We start from the raw sequence: 15571 nt of genomic DNA, 5'->3' as shown, positions 1-15571 counted from the left end.
TGGTTATAAATCAGGTGAGGGATGCAGAAGAATATTTCTTCATTTAATAAATGGGAATTGCTTGTTAACATGGTACCTTGAGAATCAAGATGCACAAAAGGCATCCCTTATATGCTTTTCCTCCCCAGATCTGTTACCTAAAGCAGTAAAAGATGGCCAGGGGATCGGTGTCCGATGAGGAAATGATGGAGCTCAGAGAAGCTTTTGCCAAAGTTGGTGAGTAGACCTGGTACCTCAACTTGCATTGTTCTCTTCTTCATTGAATAGCTCCAGGATAGATTTAAAGAAATGGTAACGTGAAAAAAATAGCAGAGGTGACAGGAAACCAGTGGTGTTGGTTAGAGGAGCTGGGAAAACTTATTTTTGATGGATATGCTTCAAGAAAACTGAGCCCAGGAGTTTGAGGCTGCAGTGAGCTATGACTGTGCCACTGCACTCCAGCCTGGGCAACAGAGCAAGACCCTATCTCTAAAAAAAAAAAAAAAAAGAATGAAAGAAAGAGAGAAATTAACCACTTCTTTCTTTCTTTCTCTATCAAAACATGGAATATGGACTCTTTCTCACCTGTAGCATTTTCTTTTATATATCATCTGCTTTCTTCGATTTCCTTTAATAATGTTACATATTTTCTCTTACTCTTGATCACTAAGCCTATGGTTTAAGAATTTCTATGAGAGTTCCTTATGAAAACAGAGTTTTCTTATAAAACCTTCATTTTAAAATTATCATGACTGTTTTACTGTGGATGTTGGAAGTGATGCTGGTGCCCGTATCCAATAGCAACAGGCCTCTTGTGAGATTCTTTTTCATGGGGTCAGGCCTTGACCCCTGAATGATAGCCTTCCTGTCCCTTCACCTCCCATCTAGTTTTCTCTCACCTCTCTAAAAACTGTTACCTGAAGTCCCCTGAAGCTTCAGTACGTTGTTTGCATTACAGATACCGATGGCAACGGATACATCAGCTGCAATGAGTTGAATGACTTGTTCAAGGCTGCTTGCTTGCCTTTGCCTGGGTACAGAGTAAGAGAAATTACAGAAAACCTGATGGCTACAGGTGATCTGGACCAAGACGGAAGGCTCAGCTTTGATGAATTTATCAAGGTGAGTACCATGCAGCATGCAAGGAGACACCTTTGAAACTTGGAACTTTAATTCAGTTTCAAAAAATATCCAGAAAGACATTCCCACTCTCCTTGCTTCAACATTACATATTCTTTTCTTTGTGATTTTCTTAATTACTGCTTGGGTTACTAAAAATACGTTATATTTTCACAGATTTTTCATGGCCTAAAAAGTGCAGATGTTGCCAAGACCTTTAGGAAAGCAATCAATAAGAAGGAAGGGATTTGTGCGATTGGGGGTACTTCAGAGCAGTCCAGTGTTGGCACCCAACACTCCTATTCAGGTAGGCTGTACAAATGGGTGCGGGCAGAGGTGGAGAGGGTGTTGGTGTGATGAGAGAGCTGAGGGTGAGGGGAGAGGACAATGTGTAGAAAGGGTCTATGCCTTCTGGTGTCATGGATTCTCAACTTAGGATTCAAACCTGGGGGATGTAAACAAAGAAGCAAACATGACCTTATGAACTACCACCTACTTTCCTGTGTGTAAATGGGTCAGGTACATCATATAGGAGCTGTCCTAGCTCCAGGTAGGGTCCAAAACCAAATGATCTCATCAGCATTCAAAAAAATACATTAAAGGTTGCCAAAATTCCTTTGTAAATCTTATTGACAAAATTAGCTACTCGAGCTCCTATCTTTAAACTTCATGATTATCAACACCTGTTGAGTGGTCAAAAAAATTGTCTTTTCATTGATTTGGAAGAAAGTTGTGTATTTATTCTGAGGGCTGCCATCCAACAGCCTTAATGGAAACTTCCAATGGCCCAAACAGTGCAGTAACTCAACATTTCCCAGCCTGAATTCTTCAAAACATTAGTTGATCTCAAAGAGAAGTTCATGGCTAAATACCATCTATAGTTGCTAAGACAAAGTTTTGCCTTTTACTTTTAAATGCAGGAATTTTCAGAGCCTTTGCCATGTCAAACGTGTGTTATGAATCTTCAAGACAGTGATACGCTATGCAGTGTTTTCCAAACTTTTGTGACTCAGGATTTCTCTGGGGGACATCATTGTTTTCAGTGGCAGACAATTTGGGAAACACAGTGCTAGGCTATACAGGCATAATGTAAGCTTTTATTAAAACTTCTAAAATCACCTTCTGTCAGCTTTACTGATAGGAAAGAAGAATTTTATCACAAATGATCTCTTTTTATAGCAATTTCATTATAATTGCATAAAGAAGCTCAGAGATACTGTAAGGATTGTCCATATCATCCAACATTTAAATCAACAGTGTTAAAGGCAGAACCTGAGTTTTATTTTATAAGCATTAGACCACATTTATATTTAAAGTTTATATATAGAAATAAAGTATATTCTTAATTATTTATATATACACATACGTAGAAAATATAAATTATGTATACATTTGCTTCTAAATGTAATATATATGCAATATGTATACATATAGTTTTTAGATGTGTTTGCTATATGTTTTATGACCTGAAGTGAACATAGATTTGGTGCCTATTTCCCAAGTGACCTGATCTGAGATTTTTCAATGTTAATAAATGTGAGATGATAAGATAATGGACCAGGTAAACTCTCATTGTCTCTGCTGGGCATGAGAATCTAAGATCCACACGGATAATTTTGTTTATATCAGATTTTCACTTTACAAATAAGTCATTTTAATCATTTACTTGCAGAGGAAGAAAAGTATGCCTTTGTCAACTGGATAAACAAAGCCCTGGAAAATGATCCCGATTGTCGGCATGTCATCCCAATGAATCCAAACACAAATGATCTCTTTAATGCTGTTGGAGATGGCATTGTGCTTTGGTAAATAATACTTCTTTCTTGGTTTCCAAAGAATTGCCCATTTTCTGGAATATCAACAATTAATTGTGTTTCTCCTAGGCCAACTGTCTTTGGTGCTCAACCGCACCACCTAGAATCCTTTTCTGGACTTTCACTTGGCCAGGTCCAAGAGAGCAAACTAATCTATAAAGCAACTTATAATGAGAAATGTAAAACTGCTATTGCCTGGGTGGAGAGCGGGGATGCACGTTATGGAGATAAACATGGAAATATAGTAATATAAGGTCAAAAGCTTTGGGTGTCTGATCAAAGTATTAGGTATTTAAGTGGTGGAAATTTATAAAGTACTGATTTATTCATGACTATAGATAGATATAGAAAAGTTCATCAGATGATAAATTAAAGGTATAAAGTTTGATCAAGTGTCGAACAGAAATTCAGACATTATATAAGCTCAGAAATGTGTATTCTGTTATATAATGGGGACAGTTTTCATAGGAATATGTTTTTGGAATATATGCCACTTTGCTTTATCAGAAAGAACATGGCCCACCGTGAGAGCAGATAGAGTTGATAACAGCAGTCCAGTGCAAGCTGTGGTCCTTAAGCAGAGAAACCTTTGAGTGGTGCACACAGATGCTCAACATAAGTATTGAGGGCACCTGGAAAACGGCAAATGTGTTCTCTCCACGGGAAGCCTGTTAATGCAGTGCTGGTCAATTCAGGATGGTGCCTTTGAAAATGCCTCTGTAGCTCTTGCCTTGCAGGTTCTCTGGCATCGCAGGCCACGGTGTTAGGGAGGCGGCTTGAGAGGCTCACTATGCAGGGGGCTCAGGAGTGAAGGGGAAGGATGTGTGGGCAAGTCGCTGACCCCCTCCTCTGCTCCAACCAGAGCAATTCTACTTTTGGTATTTCTTAGAGTTTGGGTCATGAGATTTTGTTTTTAAAAGGTTCGACTGCTATTTTAAACACACACACACAAAACATAAAAATTCTAGCCCTTAGTTTGGCACCCAAGGTACCCCATGATCTTTCTTCAATGTCCTTCTAGTTTTACCTCCCAAGCCCCCGTGACTCATCGGTACCCCACATAGGGCTCCGAGTGACAGAAGTCATTAGCGAACACATCCACTCGCCTCCATGCACAGCTGCTGATAACATGCAACGGGGGCTCTGCCTTTTATTTTCTTTCTTAAGATGCCCTTCCGGCTTCTCCTCCCTTCACCATGACATTCTCTGGTCTATCCCATCCCCCAGTGATCTTTCTCTTGATTGAGTTCTTAGAGGACATGTTTGTAGTTGGGAACTATTATAATGCTCTGCTTTGGATTGTTATATAACTTTTCATATCCATGTATTTCACCTCTATAATTGGATTATAAGCTTTTCAAAGGCAGCTTATACCTTTTTAAAGTGAACTCTTTTCATTCTCCTTCCCTCCCACCCCCCACCATCTCCCAGAGCTGCCAGTTCACGACTAGTTTTATATTTTTCAAATGGTATTTAGAAATTTGCTTTGCCTAAATTGCAGTAAAGTGCCTTTTATTTAAATACATATGCACACATGCAAACACACACATAAGCAAAGTATACAAAAAAGTTATATGATCAGTTAAATGTATAAAGTTTGATCAGATTGCAAATAGAAATGTAGATATTATGTAAGCTCAGAAGTGTATAGGTAGTCTTTTATATAGTGGAGACAATTTTAGTATTTATGGAGGATTTGCTTTTGTTATCCACCCAGAATTTCCTAATGTGCTAAGGGAAGCAGATAATTTTGCAGATTTTAGGTGAGTGAATGAAATGGGGTCCTCATTTCCTACCCCAATCTATTAGGATGGCTTCAAGAGCATTAACCTTTCCCAGAGATAGTTTGAATCTAGCCAAATGGAATAACTGATTTTTATATATAAACACTGGGTAGCACAGATTATGTTACTATCTTGTTTGATTATAGTATTGCTAGAATTTAAATTCAATGTTCTTGGGCTCTGTTATTCAGAAGTCTGCTTCTTTCATTCAACTGTTTCTCTTTCAGTAAAATGATCAACCTATCAGTGCCAGACACAATTGATGAACGAACAATCAACAAAAAGAAACTCACCCCTTTCACCATTCAGGTATGTCTTCCCACCATTACCTTAACACAGGATTTGCTTGGAATGCACGTGCACCAGAACTGCTGAGTCAGCCTTTTCCGGTGCTCACACATCATTCTCAAAACCCAGTCTTTGGGTGGGTGATTTGTCACACTTAGTGGGAACAGAGGCATACATTTCTGTAGCGGGGGAAAGGAGACTGATGGAGTATTAGTAATGGAGAGGTTATATGTTTTGGCCACTTAGGAATAAAATTCACATTGGCTAAATTTTTGACTCAAACTTTCTCTACAATTTATCTTTGAGCTGATGCCAAATACATAGCATTTTAGCTGAAAAAATAAGCCTTTCTAAGAAGTGAGAGGTGAAAAATGGGAAGTACTCTGGCAGCCTTTATAGTGAAATTGGCCACAGCCACAAGTGTCATAAATATCACTTGCTTTTATTCCTTCCATTTGTTGATTAACTGGAATAGTAACCCGCAGTAAGTAAGCTGTATTTCTATGTTATGTTCCAATATTTTAACATAATTGTAATTCTCTTGCTCAGAAACCATGTCTACCTTCTTAAATCATGAACAATATAACATATCCTGTTTGGATTTAAGCAACTCTGTGTACTTTCAAAATGAAAGTGATAAGCAAATTGACAATAATGATTAAACATATATGAATGCACTTAATGTTAAATTAACTCATAATCTTGACCATAGTAGAAACAGTATTTTTCACTCGTCATTTGAGCATGATGGCAAGAATCTGCTTTTCTTCTGATAGTTCCCTTCTCAATTCACTGGTGGCCTTTGCTTTTTGTCATAAAAACAACTTCTACACATCTCTGACACTGATACCTCCTCTTTTATGGACCCAAGAATAGTACATAGACTCTAGACTGAAAATTCATTGACTCTATTCCAACTGTTAGTACCTACGTTGTTGTTAGTGGTAAGAACATATAATCTGTGTATGTGTGTGCTCAGTTTCCCTAGTTATTATGGATACTCAATACACTGAACCAGTAAAAACTATTCCATTTTCTCCAGGAATTTGATTTGTATCTTTTCTTTAATTTCCTTAATACCCAATCTGCAAGTCAAAAAACTATTCCAGCCGGGCATGGTGGATTGCTTGAGCTCAAGAGTTCAAGACCAGCCTGAGCAAGAGTGAGACCCTGTCTCTACTAAAAATAGAAAAATTAGCTGGGGCATCATGGCACATACCTGTAGTCCCAGCTACTTGGAAGGCTGAGGCAGGAGTATTGCTTGAGCCCAGGAGTTTGAGATTGCTGTGAGCTAGGCTAATGCCATGGCACTCTACTCAGGGCAACAGAGTGAAATTCTGTCTCAAAAAAAAAAAAAAAAAAAAGAAAAGCTATTCTTTTACTCTCTTTTATGGACTTGATTTACATCAACAATTGTCTTATTAATGATAGCCAGTGACAGGACAAGGACTTCTCTCAAAGGTGCCCCTTTATTTCTGGCTAACGGAGATGTTGTGTGTGCGGGCTTCATCAACAGAGCTAGATAAGACTCATTAGTCTCACACTGACCAGGCGGGGCCTTCAACTCAGGGTGCTGGTTGGACTGAATAGGCTCAGTGTCTGGGTTACTGGATTTTCTCTTTGAGTTATTAATTCACTGTTTTTTCTTAACGTTAGAACTAGTGAAGACCATGCTTCTAGACCTGTAAACTTTCCAGAAGGGAAGCACTGTTGCTGTTGCCAATCAGTAATCATCATTTAGCATCTACAAAGTCAAAGAATAAAACTTGCATACCTTTTCTTCCTCAGGAAAATTTGAACTTGGCTCTGAACTCTGCCTCAGCCATTGGGTGCCATGTGGTTAACATAGGGGCGGAGGACCTGAAGGAGGGGAAGCCTTATCTAGTCCTGGGGCTTCTGTGGCAAGTCATCAAGATTGGGTTGTTTGCCGACATTGAGCTCAGCAGAAATGAAGGTAAGAGCAAAGTCTTCAGTGTTCTTAATGGCATGGCTGTCTATCAATGCATGGCTTTCTATCAATGCATGGCTTGGGGACTGTAGGGGGAAGATGTCGGAAAGTTTTGAAAACTACAGTTATGTTGACTCCATGGTATTAACATAAAAGAGTCTATCCACACCGACCAGACTTTTCTAAATGACAGAGCAAAAGCTTTTTAAGACCACAGACCAATAATAATGCTCGTTTGGGGCATATAGCTCAGTCTAACTGTCTGGGACTCCAACCTCAAGAGCTTTTGGCAGAGCTCACTTTGTCTTTGCATACTTCATAACAAATAAGACTACTTTTAACCTATATTTTATGAAGCAATTCACATTCGTATCCTATAGTGATAGCACCAGATTAGGAGAAACTTGGCCTATTTCTTATCAAGACTTTAAAGGAAGATATAGGTCAAAGGATACAAAGTTACATAGGATGAATAAGTCTAGAGATCTAGACTTGATAGGTAGCATACAAAACACAAGGTTACCTTCAAGTTTTTAGTTACCAGTCCTACCAATACGAAATCTGTAGACAAATCGTAATCTTTAGTTATGCATACTTTTTATTTATATGTCCAAATCACAATAACCAATGAAGAATCCTAAGATATCATTTTAAAACCGATATATTACACAAACTATAAAGAAGGAACAAAAGAAGCAAATAGGGGCCGGGTGCGGTGGCTCACGCCTGTAATCCTAGCACTTTGGGAGGCCGAGGTGGGTGGATCACTCAAAGTCAGGAGTTCGAGACCAGCCTGAGCAAGAGCAAGACCCTGTCTCTACTAAAAATAGAAAGAAATTATCTGGCCAACTAAAAACATATATAGAAAAAAATTAGCCAGGCATGGTGGCGCATGCCTGTAGTCCCAACTCCTCCAGAGGCTGAGGCAGGAGGATAGCTTGAGCCCAGGAGTTGGGGGTTGCTGTGAGCTAGGCTGATGCCACGGCACTCACTCTAGCCTGGGCAACAGAGCAAGACTCTGTCTCAAAAAAAAAAAAAAAAAATTAAAAAAAAAAAGAAGCAAATAGGGATTTTAGAACCCACAAGAAAGAATATTGATTTTCAAATATTGACCTCAGCTAAAACCTTCTGAGCAAAAAATATTTATTCCTCTGGGGAAACATAGAGGAGAGTTGATTACATTGTTAAGTTGCTGTAATTACACAGATAAGCATTTGAAATATAAAACACCTGTGGGAATAGAGAAGCAACCCTTGTTGTTATTACACAATTGATCTCTTAAAAGCAAAAGTGTTGTCATCTCCTGCAATGTGGTCTGACAGACCCAGCAAAGCATTCCGAGCCAACAGCCTTGGTTGTTGTCATGGCTCTGCCCTGGTGTTCTAAATATAGCATTGAGATTCATTGTTTCTTGTCTTCTCCATCTGAAAGATTGGAATGATAAATAAGGTTACAGTAGCTTACACCTCTTTTGGGGGAATAAAGTGTTTGCTCCATGGGAAAGAACCTTTATCCCAAAGAGGTAACGTTGCTGTCTTTAGCTTTCCAGTAGAGCCCAATGAAAGTGCTAACTAGTCCTCGCAAACATCACTCTGTATTTATTTTCCTTTGCTTTTTGTGCTTCCTCAGCTCTGATTGCTCTTTTGAGAGAAGGGGAGAGCCTGGAGGATTTGATGAAACTCTCCCCTGAAGAGCTCCTGCTGAGGTGGGCTAATTACCACCTGGAAAATGCAGGCTGCAACAAAATCGGCAACTTCAGTACTGACATCAAGGTAGGAGGATTGTCATTTGAACATGACTAACTGCAGCAGTGAAGGGGAATTGGGGCGTTCATGGAGAAAAGGCAAAGATGGGGGCCCTGTCTCTTCGGAGGCTGGGTTAGTCTGGGGCCGCTTTGGAGCTGCTCGCTGTTCTAAAGAGCCTGTCTGCAGCTCCAGTGCTGGGCCACGCATGGATCTGCCCAAAGTCCTAGTGCGGCATCGAAGGGAGGTGGGTCTCGCTTAGAGTTTCAACATCAGGACGTAGAGGGACAAGGGTGCGATAGAGGAAGGGCAAGAGATCAGATTGCTTTTCTAGTAAACAGAATATACATAGGGCTGTAATGTCTCTGGTTTTATAAATGGGATCATCAGATGGGGATGCTTTTAAAAAATTAGGTGAAGATGACTCCTTTAATGACACTAATAACAGCAAATGTGATGTTGGCTACCTGCCAGGTACTGTTTTATACATGTATTCTCTCATTGAATCCTCACAACCACACCATGAGGTAAGGATTATTCTCCTCTCATTCTACAGATAAGGAAACTGAGACAAAGAGATCCCCAAGGGGGAAGGCTGAGGCAGGCATACACTGTAGTTTCCAAGTTTATGAAAAGTTCCATGTCAAGGTGAAAGGAAACCACTGTTGGCGTTGATGACAGATGGACTAAGATATTATGGAAAGAGCTTACGAAGCAGTAGCCATGTCAGAAAGCAGTCCCCAGTAGGAAAGGGTGCAAGATGCTGGGATGCAACATGAGGAAAATATTTCAGTCTTCACTTTCTCAGGAGTTAAAGAAAATTTCCCCCAAGAGAAAGAGTCAGAGCAAAGGTCACGTGACTCACCAAGCGTCCACCCAGGCTGGTAATTCTTTGAGTAACAGCTTCCCGCTGCTGTACCTCGTGCACTCAGCGGGGTTTGGAACTCAGGGTGTGCCCGGCACTGTGCCAGTTAGAGCCAGGCTTCTAGAGGGAACACCCCTAGACATTAGGATCCGAGCTAAATTCATCTTTCTAACCACACAGCTTTCACTGGTTATGAACATTCTTCCAGCACCACCAACCACACTGGGGGTTGACAGGAGCTGATGTCATCATCTCTCTTTGTGCTCAGCAGGGAAGCTCTGCTATCATAAAACTTTTCAGCCAAAATTAGGCTGCTTTATCTCAACCATACGTTTATCTGATTTCCAATCACTAAAAGGCTGCGTTCTTTAGAAAAATAACCATTTTGGACTTTGGGAAGTATCTGTGCGAGACAGGAACTGGCAGGCTAGGCACTTACACAGCAGTTGTGCCTGTTTTCCGGGAGCGGCTGCATCCGACTGAGCCAGTGCTGCAATGTGGTGTCTGAGTAGCCGGCACCTTGGGAGGTGTCTTTATATCACATGAAGTCAGCAAAGGTGGGGAGGACGCCCATACTAGAGTGAGTGAGAAAGGTTTATTAGGGTCAGGTGAAATGAGGTGACTCTTAGCCAGGCTAATAAGATACAACACGTGATAGGCAGATTTTATTGGTGCCTAACACCTGCATGGAATTTTCACTGACTTCAAAACAGCTGCAGTGAAAAGTAGGTGGAGGGGAAAGTAGAGAGAAGAGAGAGGAAGATCGGTTTTCCCAGGTGCAACATCAATGACTTGCACTCTCTCGTTCTTTCTAATGCCAAAAGTGGTGAGCATACCTCTCCTCTGCCCACACCCTACCCAGTTTTAAAAACAAAATAACAGCAGATTTTTCAATCTTTAAGAGAAATTATGATACTTTAGAATAACTTAAATAAATTACCTGAAAATCTGTATGCTTTCATTGACTGAGAAAAAGTTTGTGTTTTTAAGACTATGATTCTTAGAAGTCTTTTTGTCAGTAAGCATATTTCCAGAAACTAAGAAAACATGAGAATTTCAATACCTATGTCCCATCTGCCATAACTAAATTTAACCATTTTTTTCTATCTTCTAAATAAACATTAAATGCACTTGTCATCTTAATATTTCTCCTTTTGCATAAAGATTGCTTGTTAATGCTTCAACCTTCTGTCTTTGAGATCTTTATTTTTCTTTTGCTGATTGTCTATGTAAATGTATTTTTAAACTCTGCTTTAAACTTCTGCTTCCTCTTTCTGTCACTTTTTTTTAAATTAAACCTTAGCTGACTGACTTCTACAGCAATATAAAGGTATATATACACATATTTTTTTCTGTATACAATTTAATACATGAAAATAAGTTGTTTCTCTCCCCTAAGGACAACAGAATAATATCTGCTTCTTTGGTTTGCCTTTTGTGTATGTCTTGTATTTTTAATTGTTACAGTCCCTTTAAAAAGAAAAGCAAATAAAACATGTAAACAGACAAGTAGAACATTCAAATCAGTGAATGTTTGTAGCTTTGTTAATTAAGTTACATTCTTGAGTGATAGTTGAATAAGAAACAAAATGTTTGCTTTTGAGAAATTATTATTGTGCTAAGCATCTAATTAGCTGTGCTGTTTTGAAATTGTAATTTCTTAATTTCTCACAGGACTCCAAAGCTTATTACCACCTGCTTGAGCAGGTGGCTCCAAAAGGAGATGAAGAAGGTATTCCTGCGGTTGTTATTGACATGTCAGGACTGAGGGTAAGGCCATGTCCCTAGGTGTGTTTAGAAAGCATGGTGCTGCCTTTGTGCTGGCAGTTCATTTGCTCCACGAGACGCTGGCTCTGAAGTTCCATGAGTGGACATTTCCACCTAAAGCCTTGTTAAAACTGTTAACAGCGATGGATAATAATTGATGGAAACTGAATCTGGAAATAAAACATTAAAGAAAGAAATTAATACCAATTAAATGCCATGCAGCATTCTAGGCACTTCAATATGTCCATGATTGAACATTTAATAAGCTGTATAACACCAACGTGGGTCTGAATGTTAAAACTTCAGTTCTGCTGCCACTTTAACATTGATCTTAAGAAGTCACCTTACCCATTTTTGTGCCTCATTTAATATCATTGGAGTTATATCCAATGAGTTAATGTTGAAGTCAACTCATTCCTAATGAGAAGTAAAGCTCGTGATATGTATAATGTGTAGTGTTATCTAGGAAAGCATCAATCATATTAAGAAATAATTCTAGTTTAAAGTTCTGCTTTCTGAAAATTGGTGTTTTCATAGATTTTAAGGACAGTGGACCATATTTCAACAAAATTTTAGTCTTGTTATAAGAGTGTGCTTGTATATGAGTGGAGATTCTCTAGAATTATTTGAGCATGTGAAATGAATGGTTCTCAATCTGAAGTATGTAGAAGTCAGATTGATATTATATATTTATCAATGATAATATATAGGTTAACTAATAAAATTTATTTTGTTTGGGTTGCAAGTACACCAACTCAGGGTGGGAAAAGTGGTCAACTAATCAGATGTTCTTATGGGCAGGTGCAAATATCTTTTATGATTGGAAATGGGATTATAAATTATTACTTAATAAATAAATATTTTTGATAGACAAAATCTCATGAAGTCTGTGCAAGAAAATAATATAAAGGAATCTTAATGGTTGGAAATAATTAAGATCAACTCAAACGATAAGATTATGGAATCTACTGAATCTCTCTCAAAACAGGGAAACAAACAAACCATTCATCTGAAATGCTTCTGTAGAGAGATGAGAGGTCTTGATTACTTGACTTCTGAGATTCCTTTCACTTGTGATTTTCTGGTTGGGGTTCAGGTGCATATAAGCAATAATATGCTATTATGAAGTATCAACCTGAGATAAACACTAAGGATTTCGGTGAGATTCCCATTTCCTTTTCACCTTATGCATAGCTACTGTGTGCGTGAAGAGCCTTGATCCAGCCTTGAGATGTCCTTTTTCATTGCAGGAGAAGGATGACATCCAGAGGGCGGAATGCATGCTGCAGCAGGCGGAGAGGCTGGGCTGCCGGCAGTTTGTCACAGCCACAGATGTTGTCCGAGGGAACCCCAAGTTGAACTTGGCTTTCATTGCCAATCTCTTTAACCGATACCCTGCCCTGCACAAACCAGAGAACCAGGACATCGACTGGGGGGCTCTTGAAGGTAACTCTAAACTAGTTGCTTAAGGTATTTGAAAAAGCACTCACAATTCTAATTCAGTAGCAATTCATAATCACTTTCTGAGCAAATACAAATCCCTCACACATGCAAACATACCATCAATTCTCTGGTATACAACACAGAGAGTAAATAGATTCATCAAGTCAATTTACAGCCAAGCAGGAATAATCAAATACCATTATATTACATCCATTATACATAGGCTTCATCCATTATCAGAATTAAATGTTTCAGGGAAGATAATGCATTTAATTATTGGATGAAATAAATCCTGAGTTCCAAAAACCTAATTTATGTACTTAATAGACCGTGTTAATTCCTAGAGGCAAGAGTTGCCACTACTCACCATCTAAAAATAATATTTAACTTGCGCTAGGATGTGCTTATTGAGTTTTTGTTTTTGTTGTGTTTCTTTAATTTGGATTATGGAGGACACAGAGAAATATTTTGAGGCAGAGTCCCTGACAATTGTATTTTTCAGGTTAACACCCTACGATTCAACAAAAAGCATATAGGTTTAGTCAGGTTCTACCAGGTAAAGGTGCCAGAGCTGTTTACTTTACTTTTCTTTCCATCATGAACTAATCCCAATATTGAGACAAAAAAAATAAAGTCAAAATTAATATTAAATGAATGTCATCCAAGCAACGAAATTCAGATTTAAAGCATTGGTTGATCTTTTTTCACAATGCTTTACTGTAGCTGGAAATGCAGTATCAATCATGTTCCAACACTGCTGCATTTGTATCATTTGATAAATTATGGTCAGGGAACTATGTATTTTGTTGACTCCCCAATCTATTTATCAGCCCACTAATCACCCATTTCAGCTGTCTCTAGAATATTCCTGTTTAGATCCTTGGCTAGCATTTGAAATGCAGCATATGTATAATAAAACAGAATTGATCATTTCTTCCCCCTTCCCCACCATTGCCTTCCCACCATTGCCTTCCCACCCTACCTCCCATCCCATCTGCTCTCCTTTACAAATTCTCCATTTCCATTAATCATACCATTTTTTTTCTTTAGTCACCAAAACTGAAGACCTTGGGGTCTACTATGACATCTTATTCTCCTTTACCCCTAAATCTGTTAAATCAGCAAGTACTAATAATTCTTCCTTTGGAATGTCTTCAGGATTGTTATTTTTCCTTTCTGCTCTTCTGAACTCTTATTACCTCATACACCAATTATTTTAATAGGTCTTAGGGGCCTATTCCTCCATTCATCAAACACTCGAATGTGTCCCATGTGCTAGTGCCAAACGCTCTCCCCTCTGCGTGTTTAATTCAAACGCATATTACCTTTCAGTAATTCTGCACACAACTGCCAGGCACGTCCCGGGACTGCTTTCATTATATCTCTGCCTTGCTCAAGAATTTATTATAGTAATAAAAAATACCCATAATGACTGCCATTGTCTAATATATCAACTAAAATATGCTATCGGCATTCGGAGATGCCTGATTCTGGCTCCAGCCTCCGGACAGCCTTATCTCTGTGTACTGTACACCACAGATCCGCGACCAATGATCCCTGCTGCTCTTTGTGGAGACCTCGCCTATCATTCCCTTTGTGTGCATATTCACACTATCTCCTACTCCTTCCCCCTTGCCATCTCCCTGAGTTCTCTGTTCTTTCCTCTTCACCATCCAGATTTTGCTAGTCATGCAAGGTAAAGCTCAAATCTCACCCCCTTCACATTTAGCCATTCAACTCTGCCCTGTCTCAACTCAGATAGCAAATATATCTGCCTCATATATGAGTCCTCTAACTTGTGTGATCTCTGTTTGATGCCTAAAATTCTTGTCTCTCCAGCAAGAACATAAGCCTTGGAGGGCCAATTGAACAGTTACCCACATAGGATCTCACACACTACTAATAGATGCTATAGAAATACTTGTAGAATTGAAATGGAAAAAAAAAAATAACACAGAATGGTAGACTTCATCCAAATCCAATAGGGCTTATTTAATTTAGTTCTTTCATTCTACTTTGAGTTTTTATTGTGGCATCTTTAGTTAAACTTTGATCATAAAAAAAGCCATGTTTTCTAGGGGCTTAAAAGATAACCAGTCTTCATTAATCTAGGTGAGACAAGGGAAGAGAGGACATTTAGGAACTGGATGAACTCCCTGGGCGTTAACCCTCGAGTCAATCATTTGTACAGGTAAGAATATTTGGGAACTCATTCTTAATGTGAGACAGAGACCTCAAAAGATCCATAGGATTTCAAATACTGCTACGATGTGCACTTTCTTTGCAAAATGCACGTGTATACCTTGATGAAAAGGAAGAAAGTACTAAACTGAGCTTCAGATGTTGTATGTTCAGCTGAGAAATTCACTTCCATACACCAACCTTACTGTGTACTTAATATAAAAATCATACCTCAGGCCAGGTGTGGTGGCTCACGCCTGTAATCCTAGCACTCTGGGAGGCCAAGGCGGGAGGATCACTCAAGGTCAGGAGTTTAAGACCAGCCTGAGCAAGAGTGAGACCCCGTCTCTACTAAAAATAGAAAGAAATGAGCTGGACAACTAAAAATATATAGAAAAAATTAGCCAGGCATGGTGGCGCATGCCTGTAGTCCCAGCTACACGGGAGGCTGAGGCAGAAGGATCGCTTGAGCCCAGGAGTCTGAGGTTGCTATGAGCTAGGCTGATGCCACGGCACTGTAGCCCGGGCAACAGAGCAAGACTCTGTCACAAAAAAAAAAAAAAAAAAATCGTACCTCAGCAAAATGACAAATTTACTGTATGTCGCAAGCTTGTGACCTGCTCACAAGCAGGCCAAACGAT

General features: G+C 39.2%; 1 protein-coding gene across 1 annotated transcript in view; it reads left to right on the top strand.

Annotated features, from left to right (window-relative positions):
• LCP1 (lymphocyte cytosolic protein 1) overlaps nt 1-15571 on the top strand; it is a 52290-nt gene that overhangs the window by 21498 nt on the left and 15221 nt on the right. Inside the window, exons 2-11 of the mRNA XM_069467238.1 lie at nt 129-216; nt 938-1101; nt 1276-1405; nt 2771-2903; nt 4924-5005; nt 6773-6938; nt 8562-8704; nt 11214-11309; nt 12557-12752; nt 14862-14940. Coding sequence (XP_069323339.1) covers nt 153-216; nt 938-1101; nt 1276-1405; nt 2771-2903; nt 4924-5005; nt 6773-6938; nt 8562-8704; nt 11214-11309; nt 12557-12752; nt 14862-14940 — 1253 coding nt within the window. The 5' untranslated portion in view covers nt 129-152. The remainder of the gene's footprint in view (nt 1-128; nt 217-937; nt 1102-1275; nt 1406-2770; nt 2904-4923; nt 5006-6772; nt 6939-8561; nt 8705-11213; nt 11310-12556; nt 12753-14861; nt 14941-15571) is intronic.

Source organism: Eulemur rufifrons, chromosome 4 (assembly GCF_041146395.1).
Source record: "Eulemur rufifrons isolate Redbay chromosome 4, OSU_ERuf_1, whole genome shotgun sequence".
NCBI lineage: Eukaryota > Metazoa > Chordata > Mammalia > Primates > Lemuridae > Eulemur > Eulemur rufifrons.
The sequence above is the reverse complement of the archived record's forward strand: the minus strand, read 5'-3'. Positions and strand labels throughout refer to the sequence as shown.